This window comes from Pongo pygmaeus, chromosome 16 (genome assembly GCF_028885625.2).
Source record: "Pongo pygmaeus isolate AG05252 chromosome 16, NHGRI_mPonPyg2-v2.0_pri, whole genome shotgun sequence".
Taxonomy (NCBI): domain Eukaryota; kingdom Metazoa; phylum Chordata; class Mammalia; order Primates; family Hominidae; genus Pongo; species Pongo pygmaeus.
In genome coordinates, this window is record NC_072389.2 from 82,876,202 (window position 1) to 82,897,341 (window position 21,140).

Sequence of the window (21,140 nt, forward strand, 5' to 3'; positions counted from 1 at the left end):
TATTAACCCTTTGCAAACTAAGGCAGCACAGCGTATATTCCAGATAAAGATTGGTTTTTATGAGCACATTTTAAATAAGTGCACTGGTATATTAAATCATCAATTAAAGTAATTGTCAACTCTAAAGAACTACGCAAATAGAGTTGATAAAAGTAAAATCACATGGATTTGCAAACGGATGCTAAAACATTTAATCTGCATTTACAGTGACAGCAGTCTCTAAAAGGAGTAAGAATTTAAAAAATGCATCAGTGATATGTCATGTTTTAATGCTTGAAGGAAGAATAGCTCTTTGTATGATTAAAATGATAAAAGAGGCCAGGCGCGGTGGCTCATGCCTGTAATCCCAGCACTTTGGGAGGCTGAGTGGATCATGAGGTCAGGAGTTTAACATCAGCCTGGCCAAGACGGTGAAACCCCGTCTCTACTAAAAATACAAAAATTAGCCGGGTGTGGTGGCAGGTGCCTATAATCCCAGCTACTCGGGAGGCTGAGGCAGCAGAATTGCTTGAACTCAGGGGGCAGAGGTTGCAGTGAGCAGAGATCATGCAACTGCACTCCAGCCTGGGTGATAGAGTGAGACTCTGTCTCAAAAAAAAAAAAAAAAAAAAAAAAGATAAAAGAGAGACAGGGGAAAAGGGAGAGGTTCTCAGAGTTCAAGGTTAGATATAATAACATACTATGACTAAAAAATAAAAAAAATTGAGAAAAGTATCAGAGAAGGTTGATTCAGTCACTATATATAAACAACATAAACAGACAAATCATTCAGGAAGAAAGAAAAAAAGGAAAATCTCTGATTAATTTATCATTAGGTACATTAATTTAGTAAGGGAATTTAAGGCTGGGTGCGGTGGCTCAAGCCTGTAATCCCAGCACTTTGGGAGGCCGAGGCAGGTGGATCACCTGAGGTCAGGGGTGTGAGATCAGCCTGGCCAACATGGTGAAACCCCATCTCTACCAAAAATACAAAAATTAGGTGGGCGTGGTGGCGGGCGCCTGTAGTCCCAGGTATCGGGGAGGCTGAGGCAGAAGAATCGCTTGAACCTGGGAGGCAGAGGTTGCAGTGAGCCAAGATCATGCCACTACACTCCAGCCTGGTGACAGAGAGAGACTCCAACTCAAAAAAAAAAAAAAAAAAAAAAAAGTATTTACCATTGATTTGTTCCATATTTGGACATAAAATCAGAAAACTCAAATACTAAAGTGACACTTTACAAATATCAGCTTTATCTCCTAACAAAATGTTTTACCACCAACATTTCATTAGGAGATGTTTAATGTGATGTAGAGAACAATAAAATGGGAATTCGAACCTGGGTACTGTTTCTTTATTGCTTTGATTTTCTGAACAAACTTGATGGCATCAAGAAAGAGTTAGTGGAAAAAATAAAAATTTCCCCCATTTCATCCATGAGACAGATGGTAAAAAAATTATTTAGAATGAAAATTACAAGAAATCTGTGAGAATTTCTTATATACTATATGTTAGCACGTCTTAAAATGGCAAATAATGACCAGTGTATCTAATTTTTTTCAGCCTAAGTACAATTTGATATTCATTACTATAAAACAAAATTGTTAAGTGACAAATGGCCCACTAAGAGGAAGTTATGGTTTTTACATTTCTGCTATTTTAATTCATGTTGAAACACTCCTACTTCCATAATAACTATGGTGCTGATATCTAGGTCCTTGATCTTCAGGTTGGGTCAAACTCCGACTTGGCTTACTTTTTGTCCTGAAACTTCAGCATTCCTTCTGCTTTCACAGACAGACAACACAGAAGACAACATATGTGTGACTATACTTTAAATTCTTCAACCAACTTTCCATTAATGACCAGTTTTTAATTGAGATTTGGTATGTCTGACCTAATACTTAAAAAATCATGTCATAATCTCCACAAAGACAAATCATTTTCTGAACATGCAGAATGAATATAAGGTGTTCAAAGGAAATAGTTACACTGTTACAGATTTGTCTGTTATATAAACAAATCCCTTGGAAGGTTATATCTCATCAGTCTGCCATATTCATACATAATTCAAAGCTGCAGAAGCAATCTCCTATGTGAAGCTCACTTGGTTTACCCAGGTGGTAGAGATTAATCATTACACCATCAAATGAAATAATCCTTTTTTTGCTTCCCTGGGATATTCGTTCAAGACAGATTTTTGTAAAAATTCTGTTGAATGTCTGAACGTACTTTTTAAAAAGGCAAATCAAATTCCACATTAGAACAGGTTAAAGGCCTTTAAGTATCCAAGTATTTACGCAATTTCAGTTCAATCCTATCTTCAAATTCAACCACCTTCATTCAGCTTCAGAAGGGACAATAAGTGAAATCTGACTTCCAGAGACTACCTGCCTCTTGGGGCAAATGTTATTCTGAATTCCATTTGTTAGACCTCTTCAGCAGGTACACATGTCTCTAGTTGCCCACGACAGCCAATAAGCAAATGTGTGACTTTTAAAACCTCCTTTTACCCCGAAAAATCAGACTAAAGCACATTAGAAACAAAACGTCATGGTTTTGTTACTGGTTTCCAGAGCTGCGCATTTCTGGGGTTGCTGGGGATAACGGAACTCTGCAGATGCGGGATCCACATTAACACATGAAAAGGAGAGATCAAAGTTATCAAATTCCACACCTTTGTAATCTATTGAAAGGGAGAAAAAACAAAACAAAACACTCCCATTTCTTTTTGTCTCTCTACCTCTAGGACCTCCTACGAATGTGACATTTCTTAATCTTTAGTTTCCAGGTCATCAACTTGATTTTGCCACACTTTCCAATCATTGCCATTTTCAGATAGAGAAGTGTGTGTCTACTGATCACTATCTAGTGTCTCCAATTTTCTGCTAAGCCTTCTGTAGTCTTTAACTGAAAACGTTGAACTTCTTATCCTGAACTGAGATTCAGCTTTATCTGATATCTGATGAGTTCTGCTAATATTTCTAACATAGTGTGGTCAAACAAAGGTAGCTCTTACTGGTGTGAATGAAGTAGCTAGGTCTCGAGATGGGGAAGACTGGCAGCCATGTGCAAGATCTTGAATGAACTCTAATTTTCTGAAATTGTACAGATCCACTTTTTTTAAAAAACAGACTCAAATAGCAAATTAAAAGTGTCTTTAAGGCACCACAGTACAAGACAACAAAGCATATAAAAACATAGCCCTCTGTAAATCACTGTCACTTTCACAATACTAAGAAAATTACAGTTTCAAAAATCCTATGAAATACAAAGTCAGAATGGCATCTGTGCAAATTAACAGAAAAGATCAATTAATTTTGGAAAACAGCAATAAAATACAGTTGCCATTCTCAGTAAGAATAACATTCTCAATAACAGAAGTAGCTCCTTAGCATCATAATTTTGGCCTTGATTTACACTAAAGAATGGGGTGAGATACTGATATGCATTTCCTGAAAAGGCAAGGTATTAGAAGAAAACACCCATAGCCTTCTCCAAGGGGACTAACCCGGGAAGGATGTTGAACAGGCTTTCTTTCTTTTTTTTTTTTTTGAGACGGAGTCTCGCTCTTGTTGCCCAGGGTGGAGTGCAAAGGCGTAATCTCTGCTCACTGCAACCTCCGCTTCCCAGGTTCAAGAGATTTTCCTACCTCAGTCTCCTGAGTAGCTGGGACGACAGGTGCCCATCACGCCTGGCTAATTTTTGTATTTTTAGTACAGACAGGGTTTCACTGTGTTGATCAGGCTGGTCTTGATATCCTGACCTCAGATGATCCACCTACCTTGGCCTCCCAAAGTGTCGGGATTACAGGCGTGAACCACCACACCTGGCCTTTTTTTTTTTTTTTTTTTTTTGACAGCGCTCTGTGGCCCAGGCCAGGGTGCAGTGGCACGATCTCAGCTCACTGCAACCTCCGCCTCCTGGGTTCAAGCGATTCTTCTGCCTCAGCCTCCCAAGTAGCTGGGACTACAGGCGCCTGCCACCATGCCCGGCTATTTTGTATTTTTAGTAGAGACGGGGTTTCGCCATGTTGGCCAGGCTGATCTTGAACTCCTGACCTCAGGTAATCCGCCTGCCTCAGCCACCCAAAATACTTGGATTACAGGAGTGAGCCATTGCGCCCGACCCTTGGAACAGCCTTTCTGGGGCCCTGGACTTTTCTTTCCGAATGCCCAGAAGCAATGGAGAAGCAAGTCAGTGCACCTTTTTTCACTTTCCTCTTATCTCCCTCTGCTCTTTGAGTCAGAGTAGGGAGATGCTGAGAAATGATTACATACACTTAACTCCAAAAACGTTGCAGGCTGACAGAGGAAATGGATGTAGGGCAGGAATGGGACCTATAAGTATTCAGAACACACAGCTACTCAGCACTGCACAAGCTGTGCATTTTTCCACTTAATTCATGAAAACTCTTCAGGAGCTGGATACAATCATTCTCATTTTACAGATGAGGAAACTGAGATTGAAAGAAGTTAAATCAATTGCCTAAAATTACATGGGTACTAAGGTGGTGGTAGAGTTGGGATCTGAATAGATACCATGCAACTCTAACGTAAATGTTCCTTCCACCACACTCTTAAGATAAGGCAAGCTTGGCATACTGCAGAAACCCAGCAATAAATACTTCATTGTGAAGATGAAGAAGTAAAACTGCTTTTACTTTTAGTTAGAAGAAAAAAACAGCTATTATTGAAAGGTAGGGTATTAATGATTACAGATGTATTTTACTTTTGAAAATCCTAAACAAACCAAAAAAGTTAATAATTTACATTTCCAAAAAAATTTTCCTTAAATTGAAGCTGCTCTAGCTATAGAATGACTGTGTTTCTAGATATTTGGCTTCCTAATAATAATCACTACCACCACTATCCCTATATTTACCGAATGCTAGGCACTGTGCTTAAATATCTTCAAACAATAACACTGAGTAAGGCTTATTATTCCCATAACAGCAAACAATAATAGTGGCCAAAATTTACATAGTGCTTATTATGTGCCTGTTTTAAGCCATGCTTATCAAAAATGGGGCTATTGACATTTTGGGCCAGGTGATTCTTTGTTGTGGAGGGCTAGCCACATGGCAGGATTATAACAGCGCTTCTTGCCTCTACCTGCTAAAGGCTGGACATTGGAACTACCCCCTGCCTCCCAGTTGTGACAACCAAAAAAGTCACCAGACTTTGTCAAATGTGCCCCCAGGGGGAATCCCATCCCCCTTTAAGTCTCACAACAACTTACAAGGCAGGCTATTTTCTGTGTTTTATAAATGAAGAAATTATAGCCCAGAGAGATTAAGTTACTTGCTTCAGGTAACACAGCTAGTAACTGGTGGAGCTGAGATTCAAACCCTGCAGCTTAGCTCTAGTGTTTGTCCTTTAAGCAGTTACATTATTTGCTTCTTAGTTTCTAGATGAGAAAACTGGTAAGCAGAGCTCAAGTAACTTATCCAAGATGACACTAATGTGACAAAAGCACATCAGTGCTTTTCACACCCAGGTCTCGGTGACTTCAAAGTCTATGTTCTAAAATATTATGCCAATGGCTACCAAACTTTCATGTACCTAAGAATTACCTGGGGAGCTTGTTAAAATTGCAGGTTCTCAGCTCCCATCTCTAGGGATTGATTTAATAGCTTTGGGGCATGGCCCAGGAATCTGCATTTATATACTCCAGGTGATGCAGTTGGTCCCAGGAACACATTCTGAGAAACTATTTTTCACTGCCTTCCTCCTCCAGAAAGAACAGAAGAATAAGTATACAAGCAGCAAGGTGTGAAAAGTGAGTAGAAAAATTTTCTTCAGAAGTGATATAAGCAGGAAAGGGGAAATATAATAATTTAAATAGTCACAGATGAGAAATTCATAATGAACTATGAAAAAGCAGGGAGGGGGTAATAATTTGGAACCATTCCTAACCTTCTGAGGTTTATTCTTAGTCAGCTTACTTCTCTGGGATTATATTACCTCCCAAAAGGAAAAGAAACAAAGCTGTCTGAAGACTACCCCATTCTGGTACATATAAACATAACCATACTGTATCATTCCGTGATTATGATAAAGTAATATATTTATCAGTTTTCTCTAAAACATGATTATTTAAAAATTTAACAGTGAGGACTTCATGAACTCAACTTTAGGAAAAATGTGTCAGCAAATGTAGATGTGATTTTTATAAGTGCTGATAGTCCAGAAGTTTCTTTACAGCAAAATAACATGTGATCAGGAGAGAAAGCAGCTATTTTCAGCTTCTGTTTTCAATTATTTTCTGTTTATGAGGAGTAGAAGTTTGATCTTGGGGCCAGTTTCGTCCTAAGCATGAAAAGACAACTGTGCTAGGATTCTCTTAGTAAAAAGGAGAGGTAATGCAAAATTTTTTTTCCTTTTGCATTATACTTTAAGTTCTAGGGTACACATGCACAACGTGCAGATTTGTTACATATGTATACATGTGCCATGTCGGTTTGCTGCATCCATTAACTCATCATTTACATTAGGTATTTCTCCTAATGCTATCCCTCCCCCAACCCCCAACCCCACGACAAGCCCCGGTGTGTGATGTTCCCCGCCCTGTCTCCAAGTGTTCTCATTGTTCGGTTCCCACTTATGAGTGAGAACATGCGGTGTTTGGTTTTCTGTCCTTGTGACAGTTTGCTCAGAATGATGGTTTCTAGCTTCATCCATGTCTCTACAAAGGACATGAACTCAAGGGAGAACTAATGCAAATTAACATATAACTGGAGCGTAAGCATTAAAACAATTGAAGCTTCTAACTGAATTTTCCAGAGAGAAAGACATGACATTTTACCACAGTCTAAGAAGTGCTGGGATTTTCATTTTTCATACCATATGTACATGCACATATGCACGTGTGCATGCGCGTGCGCACACACACACACACATATTAATAGGCCTATATTGGTTACTATAGAGAGTACCAAACCTTTCCAGTATTTGGCTGGAATGGCTGTATGTCACTAGCATGCCTGACAACCACAGACAAATCTGATATTATGGCTTAGTCCGGGGTAAGCGAACTTCTGTAAAAGGCCACATGGTAAGTATTTTAGGCTTTGTGGGCCATATGGTCTCCACTGCAATTACTCAACCCTGTTGTAGCTTGAAAACAGCCATAGACAACATGTAAAAGATGAGTGTGGCTATTTTCCAGTATAACTTCTTTTACAGAAACAGGTAACAAGTTGGATTTGGCCCATCGGCCATAGTTTGCCAACTCCTGGTCTACACCCTTGAACTCTGGAGTGGATTAGAGGGCTCTCAGGATTGACTCCTGGATTACTGAGGAATACAGTTTAGTTATGTAAGGTCTTTCAGAAGATCCAAAAGGACTTGGAAGGGTAAAGGAAGGCTGATACAGATGAATAGCATTCCTAAGTGTGCAAAGAAAGGTATGTCAAATTCAGTCTGCCTGTCCAAACCAGAAGTTGGTTTGGACAGAATCCCAGCAGTGCTACACATAGTTGGATTCCTGAGATGATTCTGGAAGTCCTAAAGAAACGACTTAACATTGTATCCCAGATGTACATGCCGGGGGTCTTTGCTAATTAGCAGCATGAAATTCAGGGGTGGTAGATTTAGAAAGGTTAGCTAAAGGCCATTCAGGCAGCAAATGATATCCTTAACTTTAGCTGGAGTGTTACTTTTATTTTCTTAATGTCTAGATTAGATTTTTCTCATTAGAAAAAAACTGTTTGAATTAAATTTTAGTTTATATTTTAGAGATGGTGAGAAGGGGGCCTTGCTATGTTGCCCAGGCTGAACTTGAACTCCTGGGCTCAAGTCATCCTCCTGCCTTGGCCTCCAAGTAGCTGGAACTACAGATGCACACTACTATGCCTGGTTGAACTGAAAATTTAAGCACAGATTGGCAATAGGTCTTGTCAACCAAGTATGAAAACAATTATTTACATAAGAGTGAGACTAAGTGTCTAAACTGGGCAATTTGTGTTGGGAGGTATTCTTACATTGAGGAACATAATTTGGACACAGAATTTATGCCTGAAAACTAAATTAACATGCAAGTAACTATGGCCCATTGGCTATAGTTTTAATCAATAACCAAGTGTTATTGGTTAAATAACACTAAGATAACCATGATTTTAGTCACTAACCAAGTGTTTACCACCACAGCTTATTGAAAGAACCACTAAAAATGGTATTTGTCGAGAAGAAGGAAACTGAACCCAGAAGGTAGGAGTAAAATGAAGAGGGTACTTGGCTGTTCTAAAGCCATTAGGTTACCAGGGGCAAGAGATTAGGCAGAGACTCAATAAGGAAATACATTAGTAAACAGGTCAGAGATGATGGTAGTTTGGACCAAGGTAGTAGAAGCAGAGATTAGAGAGAAGTAGATAATTTGGAATATATTTTGGAGGTTGAATCACCCAACATTTTGGATGTTGGGGGTGAAGAAGGCAACAGAAGAATCAAAGATGACCCCTAATTTTCTGGCTTGAGAAACTGAATGAATGGAGGGCCATTTACCAAGAAGGGAAGAGTTGTGATGGAACAGATTTGTAGGGAAAAATTAAGAGTTCTGTTTTGGATATGTTTCATTTGAAGTGGAGATATCAAGTGGAAAATTGCACATGATTCTTGGGGGAAGAGATCAGGGATGAAGATAATAGGGTCATCTGAATATTTATAGTTTTAAAATTTTTGATACTTGATGATGTTTAGCCAGGGGTTAGCTACTAGGGTTCAAAGAACCCCTTTTTGGTATATGACTATAATGGAAAAAAAAAGTTGCTTCAAGATAATGGGGGGAAGTGAATAGAGGCAGAGATGGAACAAGATTGGTTATAAATTGATAACTGTTGAAGTGTGGTTTTGTGGTAAATGGTGGTTTACTATACTAGTCTATCTACTTTTGTACATGTTTAAAATTTTCAATCATAAAAAGTTTAAAATAAAATGAAAAAAAAATGAGAGGACCAATTTTAAGATAGTCCCAATTAAAAGGTAATCCAGTAGAACTGATTGCAAAGTCAATATTATAAACAAGGCACTTAGAAGAAAAGGAAGCCAGAATAACTAGAGGTTCATGAATAAGAGGATAAGATTAAGCCCAAAATGTTAGGATTAAAAGGTAGGCAGATGCCACATATGTAGGGCCTTCTTCAGTGTGGGGATATAACTAGATTTACATTTAAGAAAGAGTAGGCGGCTGTTCTCAGAATAGATTTCAGGGGGCAAGATATTAAGCAAGGATGATATTAAATTCTGGTTCCCTAGGCATAGTTTTGTAATGAGTCAACTCCTATTGCTAGATATTATGCTGATGTTTTACAGATATTATATATTTAGTACTCAAAATATGTCTATAAGGTAGGTATTATTACTCTTATGGTATAGGTAGGGAAACTTTAGCTCAGAGATATTATGTCAAAAGTTACAACTACTCAGGGTAAGTCAGAATTCAAATCTCTGACTCCAGTGCTGGCATTTTTCCCACTGTGCATTATTATTCCCCCATGTGATGGACACCAAAGAGTTGCAGAGATGGTAGGTAGGTAGGTACCATTTTAAAAATGATAGTTGAGAAATTCCTAACTGGTCACAGACCAGATTAACCACCAAATTAGTTTCTCTGAATCCAAACTTGCCACATAGAAATGGTGCCTGGGTACACGTTCTTGAACTAAAATTTGACCCACTAGTGTCCCATCTTCTAACCTATTTTCAATATTAGTGCCTGGAAATATTTTATTAAAAAAATCATGCTACTTTCCTGCTTAAAAACTGTTTCCTCTACAAAATCTACAAGATAAAAGCCAAACATTTCAACATGTCATTTACAGCCTGTCTCAGCACTTCTCAAACTTTTTGGTCTCAGGATTGCTTTGCACTCTTAAAAATTGAGAATCACATGGACTCTTATTTGTACAGGTTATATCAACTGACATTTAAATGAGAAATTGGAACTGAGAACATCTGAAAATAATTAATCCTTTTTTTTTTTTAAACTTTTTTTGTGGCAACATGGATGGAACTGGAGGACATTATGCTAGGTGAAATAATGCCAGGAACAAAAGTTAAACACCACATATTCTCACTCATATGTGGAAGCTTAAAAAAAAAAGTAGATCTCATAGGAGTAAAAAGTAGATGAGAGAATATGACAGGCTGGGAAGATGGGGGAAGAAAAGGATAGGCAGAGATTTGTCAAAGGACACAAAATTACAGCTAGATGGGAGAAATAAGTTCTAGTGTTCTATGGCACTGTAGGATGACTATAGTTAACAGTAACATTATTATATAGTTTCAGATAGCTAGAAGGAGGATATTGAATGTTGCCAACATGAAGAAATGATAAATGTTTGAGATAATGGATATGCTAATTTCCCTGATCTGCTCACTTTACATTATAAGTATTGCAACATCACTATGTACACCATAATTATGTGCATTATGTATAATTTAAGTATTAAATAAAAATTTAAAAATTAAGGAAATAAACCCAGTAAATAGTACCTAAATAATATTTTTTCAAATCTTTTAAATATCTGGCTTAATAGAGGACAACTGAATTCCCTTATTTGCTTCTGCATTCAATCTGCTGTGATATGTTGCTTTGATTAAAGTATATGAAAAATATCTGGTCTCACCCAGATTCATAAGCAGAAAAAGGAGGAGTATTTTAATAGCTTTTTAGATAACTGTAGATATTCTTTGGTACCATACCAGAATTTGATAAGCGGTAGTTTCTTAAAGGTTAGTTGCAATGTGAAATCTGAAACCATATCAATAAACTTTTTGTACTCAGTTACATTAAAAGCCATTGATCTATCTTGCAGTTTGAATGGATTTTACTCATGTATAATTTTATAATATCATGCATTGGGTTATTTGGAAATTATTGGTTTACTGAGTTAATGCAGATCCTCTAAATGTTGACATATTTCATTATATAATACTTTTAAAAGTTTGCAAATTCAACCATCAATCTCATCAGAAGAATGTTTAAGTATTAGGAAGCTGTTGAGGTCATGGTGGCAGATAAAAGTTTTTAAAAATTCTTATTTCTGCTTGAAAACTTGGATTTTATATCACTGACAACAAATACAGTTAGTTGTTTTCCTTGAAGTAATAGGTTTGTTTTGTTCATTCTTAAGAAAATATCTTCCAAACACTCTCAGATTTGAATAAACACAGTTTGTCTGTCAGTTGTTCTTTCAAGGTGGTCCATGAAAGAGGGGGCTGGTTCAGCTTCACAACTCAAACTATTTCACAAGTATTTTTCTTTGAGAAAACCATCATACTTTGTTACACAGCAGAAGTATTCTATGTGTACTTCCCATTTAATTACACAGAATTTTTAAGAAGACAGGTACTCCTGGGTTGAGATTTAATTTACTACATCACCAAGGGAATTCTTACAGGGTCTCACCCTGTCACCCAGGTTGGAGTGCAGTGGTGTGATTATGGTTCACTGCAGCCTTGACCTCCTGGGCTCAAACGATCCTCCCACCTCAGCCTCCTGAGTACCTGGGATCACAGGCACACACCACTATGGCCAGCTAATTTTTAAAATTTTTAGTAGAGACAAGGGCTCACTATGTTACCTAGACTGGTCTCGAACTCCTGAGCTCAGGTGATCCTACTGCCTCGGCCTCCCAAAGTGCTGGGATTACAGGCATGAGCCGCTGTGTCTGGCCCACCAAGGACATTAAGTGAAACTCACTTAAAAACAACAACAACAACAACAACAACAACAACAAACCCTCCTAGTACAATATGGTGCCATGGCTTTGATTTATGCTAAGATGCAAGTAGTTTTAACCACTATTGTTTATGCACCAATAATGCAAATGTCAACACAATGAAAAAGATAAGTGTCTTTGTATTATTATAAAATTAGTAACGTTGGCATGATCACTATTTGACCTTACACGGACCATACTTTAAGAACCAATGGACTATTTTTAAAATTTAATTTAAAAAATTTTAAATTAACAAATAATAATTGTATATATTTATGGGGTACAATGTGATGTTTTGATATATGTATATGCTGTAGAAGATTAAATAAAGTTATTAACAAATCTATCACCTTACCTATTTATCTTTTTTTTGTGGTGAGAACATTTAAAATCTACTTTTTTAGCAATTTTGAAATATGTACTATGTCATTATTAACTATGGTCACCATGCTGTACAATAGATCTTTAAAACTTACTCTTCCTGTCTAACTGGAACTTTGTACCCTTGGCAAACACCCCTCCTTTCCCCATCAACCCCACGTCACCCAAAAGTCTCTGGTTATCATCGCTCTATTCTTTCCTTCTGAGTTTGAATGTTTTACACCCACTGGATTATTCATTATCCTTTTCTAGCCACATGTCCTGCCTCTGTCTGCCACCAACCTCACCTCTGTGACTTTGCATATATTGTTCCTTTGGCCTACAATGTCTTTCCCAACCAGCTGGCAAAATCCTATTTGTCTTTAAAGATCTGCTTTGGATTTTATTCCTGAGAAGTCTGCATTAAGCTGAATTAATCACTCTCAACATTGTTTTAGCATTTATCCATTGAGGGGAGAGGGCCTACTAACATTTTTAAGCACTCAGTGTGTGCCAGACCCTGGGATAAGCTTTTTATATGTTTTCTAACGAAATTCTCAAATTACTTCTATGTGATAGGTATCTTTATAGCCTTGTACACTGAAGGATCAGACACATAGTTGAAGTCCAGTCCAAGCCCATTATTTCAGGATAATGTTTCCCCCTATTTGTTCCAGGGCCTGATGGCAAATACATGGCACAGTTAAGACACTCAATTTGTATTTCCTAAACAGTTAAATAAATGAACTTAGTAACAATCTAATCCCATAATGAAGGGCTCTATAAAGTTCCTCATCTTTCAGAGCCTGGGGTCTGGCCTTTAGCACAGTATTTTTTCGTTTTTCATTCTTCATTCCTTATATACAGTTTAGACTTGAAATATTCATTTATTTATAGAAAAACTGTATTTTCATTTCTTTCAGCAGTGTGCTCCCAGCCGTGGGATGGTAATTTAATGACCACACTGCCATCAAGCCTGAAACACAAATGTTGACATTTGATGGTAATGTTTTCCTTATCAAAGTTGCTTCAAGTAAATACCAATGGTGTATCCAAGTAAATGAGGCAATTATTGAAAAAGCAAATGGTATATATTTTTCAATATGCATATTCATGTTTTAAACTTTTCAAAAAGTTAAAAAAAGCTATTGAATACCTCTTTTTCTACTTAGTCTGGGACATTATGAAATGTGAAAACTCCAATGTCCCTTAAAGAAAAGTTTAATATCTCAATCATTGCTTTACTCAGATTATAGCATGTATCTTTATAATGGTGGTGAGACCAGCAGTTCTAAGTGTGACCCAAGGACCAGCAGCATCAGCATCACCCAGGAACTTACCAGAAGTGCAAATTATCAGGACCCACCCCAGACCTACTGAATCAAAAACTCCAGGGGTGGGGCTCAGCAATCTGTGTCTTAACAGCTCTCTAGATGATTCTGGAACATGGTTAAATTTAAGAACCAATGGGCAAATGAACTGTGTTACTTGGATTCATGGATGTTAACTACAAAAAACGGATACATTTTGGAAGACCTGACTGGCCTATGTATAACCTAATTATGAAAATACAAGCTGTATAGTAAGAGGTCTGCCAAGCCCAAGGCCTGGGCTGCCCTCAAGCCTATATACCATGGCATGCAGCCAAAGGAGAGAGTCTCATTCCACAGAAAGAAGCCGAATCATTTCTTGACTGTGCCTTCTAAGATGCGGATAAATACACTACAGTGGTACTTAATCAGGAATGACGCCATGTAAGAACTGTCTACCATTCCCTCCTGTATAACTCCAACCATTTGCTGTTTAAACTGCCTCTTTTCTAAATAAATCAGGCACCGGAAATACATTTTTTTTTTTTTTTTTTTAAGACGGAGTTTCACTCTTTTTGACCAGGCTGGAGTGCAATGGTGTGATCTTGGCTCACTGCAACCTCCACCTCCCGGTTCAAGTGATTCTCTTGCCTCAGCCTCCCAAGTAGCTAGGATTACAGGCACCTGCCACCACACCCAACTAATTTTGTATTTTTAGTAGACATGGGGTTTCACCATGTTGGCAAGGCTGGTCTCGAACTCCTGATCTCAGGTGATCCGTCCGCCTTGGCCTCCCAAAGTGCTGGGATTTCAGGTGTGAGCCACCACACCCGGCCCTGAAATACATGTATTTTATTACTACTGGAGTACATTCTGTCATTGACTACCTTACCATGGAATATAACATTCAACTACCAATGACAAGACTGTTCTTCCTAGGACTACCATCCTAGTTGCTTTGTTACTACACGGATTTAAGGAAAACAGAGACTTGTTAGCATTTTGACAACATTTGGAGGTATGTAAAAAGCCCATTTTAGTAAAGAATGTATATAAAACTTCCTAGCATTTTGCTAGGAAAAGTAAAAGCATTAAGTGTTCACTTCATTTTTTATTATACTTTTCTAAAGAAAAACGGGTAAATCTGCCCCATCCATCAGAATTTGCTATATTTGTAGGAAAGAAGGGCAGGCCCTTCTTTCTTTACTTCTTACTTTAAGTAAGGAGGGAGAAGGACTCAGAATCAGATGAATAGAGTACTCAGGCCATATCTTTAAGAATAAAAAGGACAGGAAGCATAGGGAAATCATCCTATTAGTCACAAACTTGGGATAAAAGTTCCTTGTTTTTACTGGCAGCTAATTCATTTTGTTTACAATATAAAGAAAGAAAAACTTAGGCTTCCTAAACATATGTATTTATGTGAATGATTACAAGTGAGAATATAACAATTTTTATTGATCTTGTGTTTGTTAAGAATGCACAATTATGAGGAGGATACATGCTTTAGCATGAGAGATCGAGGCTTGAATTCCAGCTCTGAAAAGTACTAGCTTTGTGACTGTTCAATTCTTAACTTCCCGGGTTTTCAGTTTCCTCATCTGAAGAATATAGCAAATTTATAAGGATTTGAGATAAATATTTATTATATATGTTGCACAGAATAGGTGATCAATAAATAGTTATTAAGGTATTCAAGAAAATGAATGCCTAGAGAACTGATTTAGGTATGCAATCTGTCTAGCTGAACTGAAGATTATACTACTGGGTCTGTCTCAATACTCAACTTCTCCTATTTCATCCACACGCTAAATAACTATAAATTGCTTGCTTACCACCCTCCATTTTTTTCCACAACACTTGGAAGGAGGACAAAAAGAGACAGCAATAAAAAAACAAATATTCCCTTAAAATAAGTAATGCATATAGAGATAACACCTTCATAAAAAACAAAAAGAATTGCTGGAAGAGTTTTATTTCATTTACAGTGAGGGAAAGAACAGTACCACCATTTATTCATTTGATCCTGTTTCTTCCTCACACTACCATCACATTCCAAAACAACATATTATTTATTGCTATTAAGGTGTTATGGATTTGCTTTTCTATGCTAAAGTTCCTCTGCATTCACCAGAATGCAGTAGGCTACTTAAGCCAAAGATGCAGGGCTATAAACCTTGTTCAGTGCAGTAAGATCACTTTAATACTATTCTAATCTTGGAATGCAGTTATAAAGATAGATGATGGCCACAGAGTGCTACTTACAAACAGAAATGGTTCTTATGCAATCTTAAAAGATATAAAAAACTTAGCACCTGAAAATGTGTTAAAAAATTCCCATATTCTGCCAGTCTATTTTACATACCTGAGAATATTTTTAGGAATCTGTGATGGAGAAGAATGACTCCTCTTCTTCTTCTCTGAGTCCTGTAGTAATGCATTCTCTGCTCTACCCTTCTCCATGACTGCTGCCTGGTCTGTCCTAGCCTTGCTCTGATCCACACTGAGCTGGCCTTGAGCAGGGTCGCACCTATACATGAAGACAATGGCTGGTTTCTCACTGGACTCTCCTTTTGCCTCTGTGAACCAGTGATGGCGCTGAACTGGAGGAGGAGGCAGCATGTGAATGACTGTGCCATCCAGGCCCACCAGTTTCCCTTTCTCTCGCTCTTTCTCTTTGTCATCCTCCTCATCTGTTTTCCGACGGCGGAAGAAGCTTTTAAATGATATCCAGCGCTTAGGTTTTGCATCAGCTGCCCGCCTGCTGCCTTCAGAGTGCAAAACTGATTCAGCTTCTGTTGACCTGGTAGGGCTGGTTGGCTTGGTCCAGTTGGTGAAATGCCTCTGCAAAAGGTTACCTGCATGGTAAGGAGAAGAAGTAGAGCGTGGCGGGGGAAAGGGAGGTGGTGGCTCACTCTGGGGGCTAGTCACTAATTTGGAGGGAGAGGGGGTGACTGGCTTTATGGATGGGTCTTTCTGTACTTTGGTGGTAGGACTGTCTGTGGTCTGAGGTGCTTCAGCCTCACCACTAGGCTGAGATGTAAAGAGAGATTTGGGCCGGACTGGCGTACTCTTAGGTGTACACTTAGCAACATCAGCATCTGGAGGAATGGCATAAAGTTCTTCCACACTGCAAGTTTTAGGGCCAGATTGAGGTGTTTCTGGAGGAGACTGTGGGGGTTGGATTGAAGCCACAATCTGAGAAAGCACTGTGCTTGCTTTCTCTCTGGTGCTGCTGCTGCCCACCATCTGAGACTCCTGAGTGCCTTCTATTTTGGCCATAGGCTCTTGAGTGGTTCTCTGGATCTTTGCTGGGGAGCTGTGGCTGGAACTATAGCTTCTCTGTGGTGAAGACTGACCTCTGTTGAGACAGTTGTTAAACTCTTGAACCTTCTGAGCCACTGAGCCCCTTTTATGCTCTGTGCTGTTTGAAAACCCTTTAGTTTGAAGACAGTCAGTGGTTTTGCTAGTGGTGTTATCAGGCACTTTGCTTTCAGTTTCTATTTCTTCATAAGTATGGCTTATTACACTTGTGGTTTTTTCCTTCACTGGGAGTTCTCCACTTGTTCCCAGAAAACTTTTGTAGATAGCTAGATTGTCATATGCATTTGGATTGATAACAATGGGAACTTTGATAGCATTTTTGGAACTCCGAGCATAAGTTGGCTCGTCATGAATGATAATTGGAAAAGGTGGCATACCAGCATTGTTATAACTATTAAATTTTATTTCAGACAAATTAGGTGACTTAACAGGGATGGTTTTGGAGGAAATGTTTGTAGCTGTGGGTGATGTAGGTGCTGATTTGTGACAGTTTTTCCTTGGAGGAACATTTGGTCCAGTTCCACTAGTAATTAGTTCTACTTTAGGTATCTTTTGTCGTGGACTGGTGCTAGAAGTCCATACTTCTTGGTATCGAATTGCACTGGATTTTTGGAAATGGGCACTTATTTGTCCTGGTGTCAATGAAGATGATGTAACTGGAGAGTTTGGAGTAGAAGATGAGCTTTTTGTCTTGGGGCTGTTAACAGGGCCCTCGAGGTGCTCACTGGCCATGGCTGCTGACACATCCACGATAGTATATGGCTTGCACAATGGCTGTTCCAGATTCACAACTCGGTAAGGTTTTGCTTGCTCTTCTGTGGGGACAAGGTTTATGGTTACTGCTTGCCCAGCAACATCTGTAGAGGCTTTACTTTCTTCCTTCTCAGTTTGTACAGCAATCTTGCCATCTTTCTCTTCTAATCGGAGAGCAAGGACTGCTTTGTGGGTCTCTGGAACTTTTACTGAGCTTTTGGAAGCTTGTGATGAATCTTTATCCTGATTATTACTAGAGGGACTTTCATAATTGGGCTCAATTTCCTTCATGTCGTTAGAATCTCCTGGGTTACCAGGAGATATTCCCCCATTACAAATCTTCTGGGATAAACTACTGGCTGTCTCAGAACGTGATTCTTCTGTTAAAGAAGAATCTGGTGATGTGGAGTCAGATGACACCATGCTCTGAATGCTTCCTTGTCCATAAGAGACCACAGAATTTTCCTCATAACCATTCAGGATTTCATCATAGCTGTCATCATAGTCCACAGCACAGATTCTCTGCAGAGACTTGTTTCGCAGGGGGATAGTATTCCATTTTTTGTCCACAAAGAATCGAACAGGAGACAAAGTGTTTGCTCTGAAGTTGGCAAAGCGAGGTTGCCCTCTCATGCGAATCTCCATGGCCAACAGCTCTTCATCACTCTCATCCCAACTCTCGTGCTCCTCCTCCATGTTACTGAAAAGTACATCCTCTTCACTCTCCTCGCCACTGGAAAACTCTGGGTAACAGAACCGGCCCCCTTCGTTACTAATCACTTCTGTGCTCCCACTCAGAATAACATGCTTGCCCTGAGTTTCCTTTATCCCACCTATCATGCAACTTGGTGGAAGCTTTCTTTCCAATGATCGTTTATAGCAATCATTTATTCTTCCCAAGAATGTTTCTCTGGAGTTTGTTTCATTTCCTCTTATCTGAGGGGCAGTATCCAAGCCTGCTATCTCCTTTAACACTTCAGTTAGTCCATTATTGTTATTTGACATCTTCTTTGCACTATCATTATTGCCATAAGGCTTAGGAACATGGCTAATTCCTTCATCGTCTTCATTATTATTGTTAAGTGGTTTCTGACTCAAGGCAGCTCTGTTTCGGTTCCACCCTATGATGACAGGTTTGTTCTCACAGTGTTCTTGGATGCTAAGCTCACCACATATACTTTGCCCATCTGCCACTATCATAGTGGGCTTCACAGCTATAGTGGGTTTTTTAGCCACAGGAGGCCGGAAATTGCCGGTGTTCCTGATGCGGTGGTTGTTACTGTGATTGGCATTAGTTTTCACATTGCCATGGGTGATGGGTGCCTTCTCAGGGTCTGGGGGAAGCTGGTGCAAACTTTTAGGTTTAAAGCAATTCTTGCATTCACCAGGTTTCCAAACATGTTCAGTAAAGGTGTTACAAGCAGACATTTTTAAAAATAGAACTTCACAGACAATGCTTTTCTTTCAGTGCATGACAAAACTTTCATCTGTTAGTTTTCACTTCCCCTATGTGTTACAGCAGCTCTTCTAAGAATGATCAATCTGTGGAGGGGAAAAGAAGACAAAAAATCTGAATGAAAAAGGCACTATGAGACTTACCATTATTAGTGACTTGAAAAAATTGACTCCATTCCTAAACTTTTCCTTAAATTAAAAGACTGAGAGCTAAACTAATTTGAGTACTTTGTAATTTCCCTTTAGCCAATCAGCATTTGGAAAGTGAGCTTTTTAACTATAATTTTATGCACTCTTATCAATCCATACATAATCTTCAGCTTGATGTCTCTGTTGCAATGATTCTGTGACCTTCCCTCCCAGAAATGCCTTTGATACCACTCCTTCTGTTATCCACCAATTTCTCCAACTCTTCCCAGCCCACTATAGATTCCTCTTCTTCCACCTACCCTTGAACGTTTTAGACATTTCGTAGACTCCTCAAACTCAATGCACTGAAAATGAAGCTTCGGGGCTGGGTGCAGTGGCTCACGCCTGTAATCCCAGCATGCTGGGAGGCAGGCCAAGGTGGGAAGATCACTTGAGCTCAGGAGTTCAAGACCAGCCTGACTAACATGATAAAACCCCATCTCTAAAAAAAATATAAAAATTAGCTGGGTGTGGTAGCACACGTGAATAGTTCCAGATACTCAGGAAGCCGAGGCAGGAGGATTGTTTGAGCCTGGGAGGTGGAGGTTGCAGTGAGCAGATTGTGCCACAGTACTTCAGCCTGGGTGACAGAGTGAAACCTTGTCTCAAAAAAAAAAAAAAAAAAAAAAATGCTGAAAAGGAGACCAGGGCCCAGATCATGCAAGGCCTTTTAGGCTTTTAAAGATTATAGAGTTTATCCTAAGAGCAGTGGGAAGCCACTGAAGGGTTCTGAACAGGGGAAACATAATCCAATTTGCATTTTAAAAAGACAGCTCTGACCAAAACCCATGAAATTCTTAGGTATATAAGTCCAACAAAATATGTGTAAAATCTAGAATCTATATGAGCAAAACTACAAAACACTGACAGATGAAGGGGGGAAGAAGGGGGAAAGGTAAGCAAATTATAGCCCAGAGGCCAAATGTAGCTCATTCCTGTTTTTGTATCCCGAGGTTAAGGATGCTTTTTATGTTCTTAAACGGTTGGAAACAAATCAAAAGGAGAATAATGTTCTGCAACAAGTGAAAATTATATGAAATTCTAAATCCAGTACCCACAAATAAAGCTCCACTGGAACGCCAGTCACACTCATTTGTTTACATACTCATTTGCCTATGGTGGCTTCTGTGCTACAATGGAGAGATGAGTAGCTATGAAATGTGTGACACATAGACTGTATGCTTCACTTTTACTGCTTTGTGGAACTCTACAAATTGCAGGATTTCCACTGGTGCATCTATCAGCTATGTGAAATTACATTTTTCAAAGATAATACATAAAATTATAAAATAAAATTATGAAATATATAAAATTTCATTACAGATATGCATTAATAGATGAACATTTGTAATCAATTTTGATGAGAGGAAGTACTAACTTTGAACCCCCATCAAGCAAAATGTTATCCTCCCCAAAATGGAATTTCATTCTTCTCACTAGCAAACCTGTTATAAAATATTGTACCTAATTATATTTTGCATTTTATCAAAAACATTTGCAAAAAACAAAAATGACAAGAGAATGAAGACAAACCCCAGAGTAGGAGAAATTATGTGAAACATTCATATCTGACAAAGGACTTTGTATCTGGAATATATAAAGAACTTTCAAAACTCAACAAAAAGAAAAACCCAATAAAAAACAGGTAAAAGATTTGAGCAGACACTTAACCAAATAATATGATTTTTGATCTTTTTTTTTTTTTTGAGACAGGATCTTACTCTGTCACCCAGTCTGGTGTGTAGTGGTATGATCACAGCTCACTGTAGCCTCAACCTCCCTGGCTCAATCAAGCCTCTCACCTCAGCCTCTGGAGTAGCTGGGACTATGGGCACATGCCACTATGCCTGGCTAATTTTTCTATTTTTTTATAGAGATGGGGTCTCTCCATGTTGTCCAGGGTGGTCTCAAACTCCTGGGCTCAAGGGACCCACCTGCCTCAGCCTCCCCAAAGTGTTGAGATTACAGGCATGAGACACTGTGCCCAGCCAAAGATATATGGATTGCATTTAGACAATATAAAAATTATAAATATAATTTACAATATTTA

At 38.7% G+C, this 21,140-nt stretch overlaps 1 protein-coding gene across 50 annotated transcripts in view; it reads right to left on the reverse strand.

The window, feature by feature from the left end:
• Positions 1-21,140, reverse strand: part of PEAK1 (pseudopodium enriched atypical kinase 1) — a 319,366-nt gene that overhangs the window by 59,640 nt on the left and 238,586 nt on the right. For all 50 annotated transcript variants that reach the window (XR_010123829.1, XR_010123828.1, XR_010123827.1 and 47 more), the window contains one exon: positions 15,735-18,988. Coding sequence is in view for 47 of the 50 variants with exons in the window: in XM_063652409.1 (XP_063508479.1) it covers positions 15,735-18,874 (3,140 nt within the window). In the remaining 3 variants the exon portion in view is untranslated. The remainder of the gene's footprint in view (positions 1-15,734; positions 18,989-21,140) is intronic.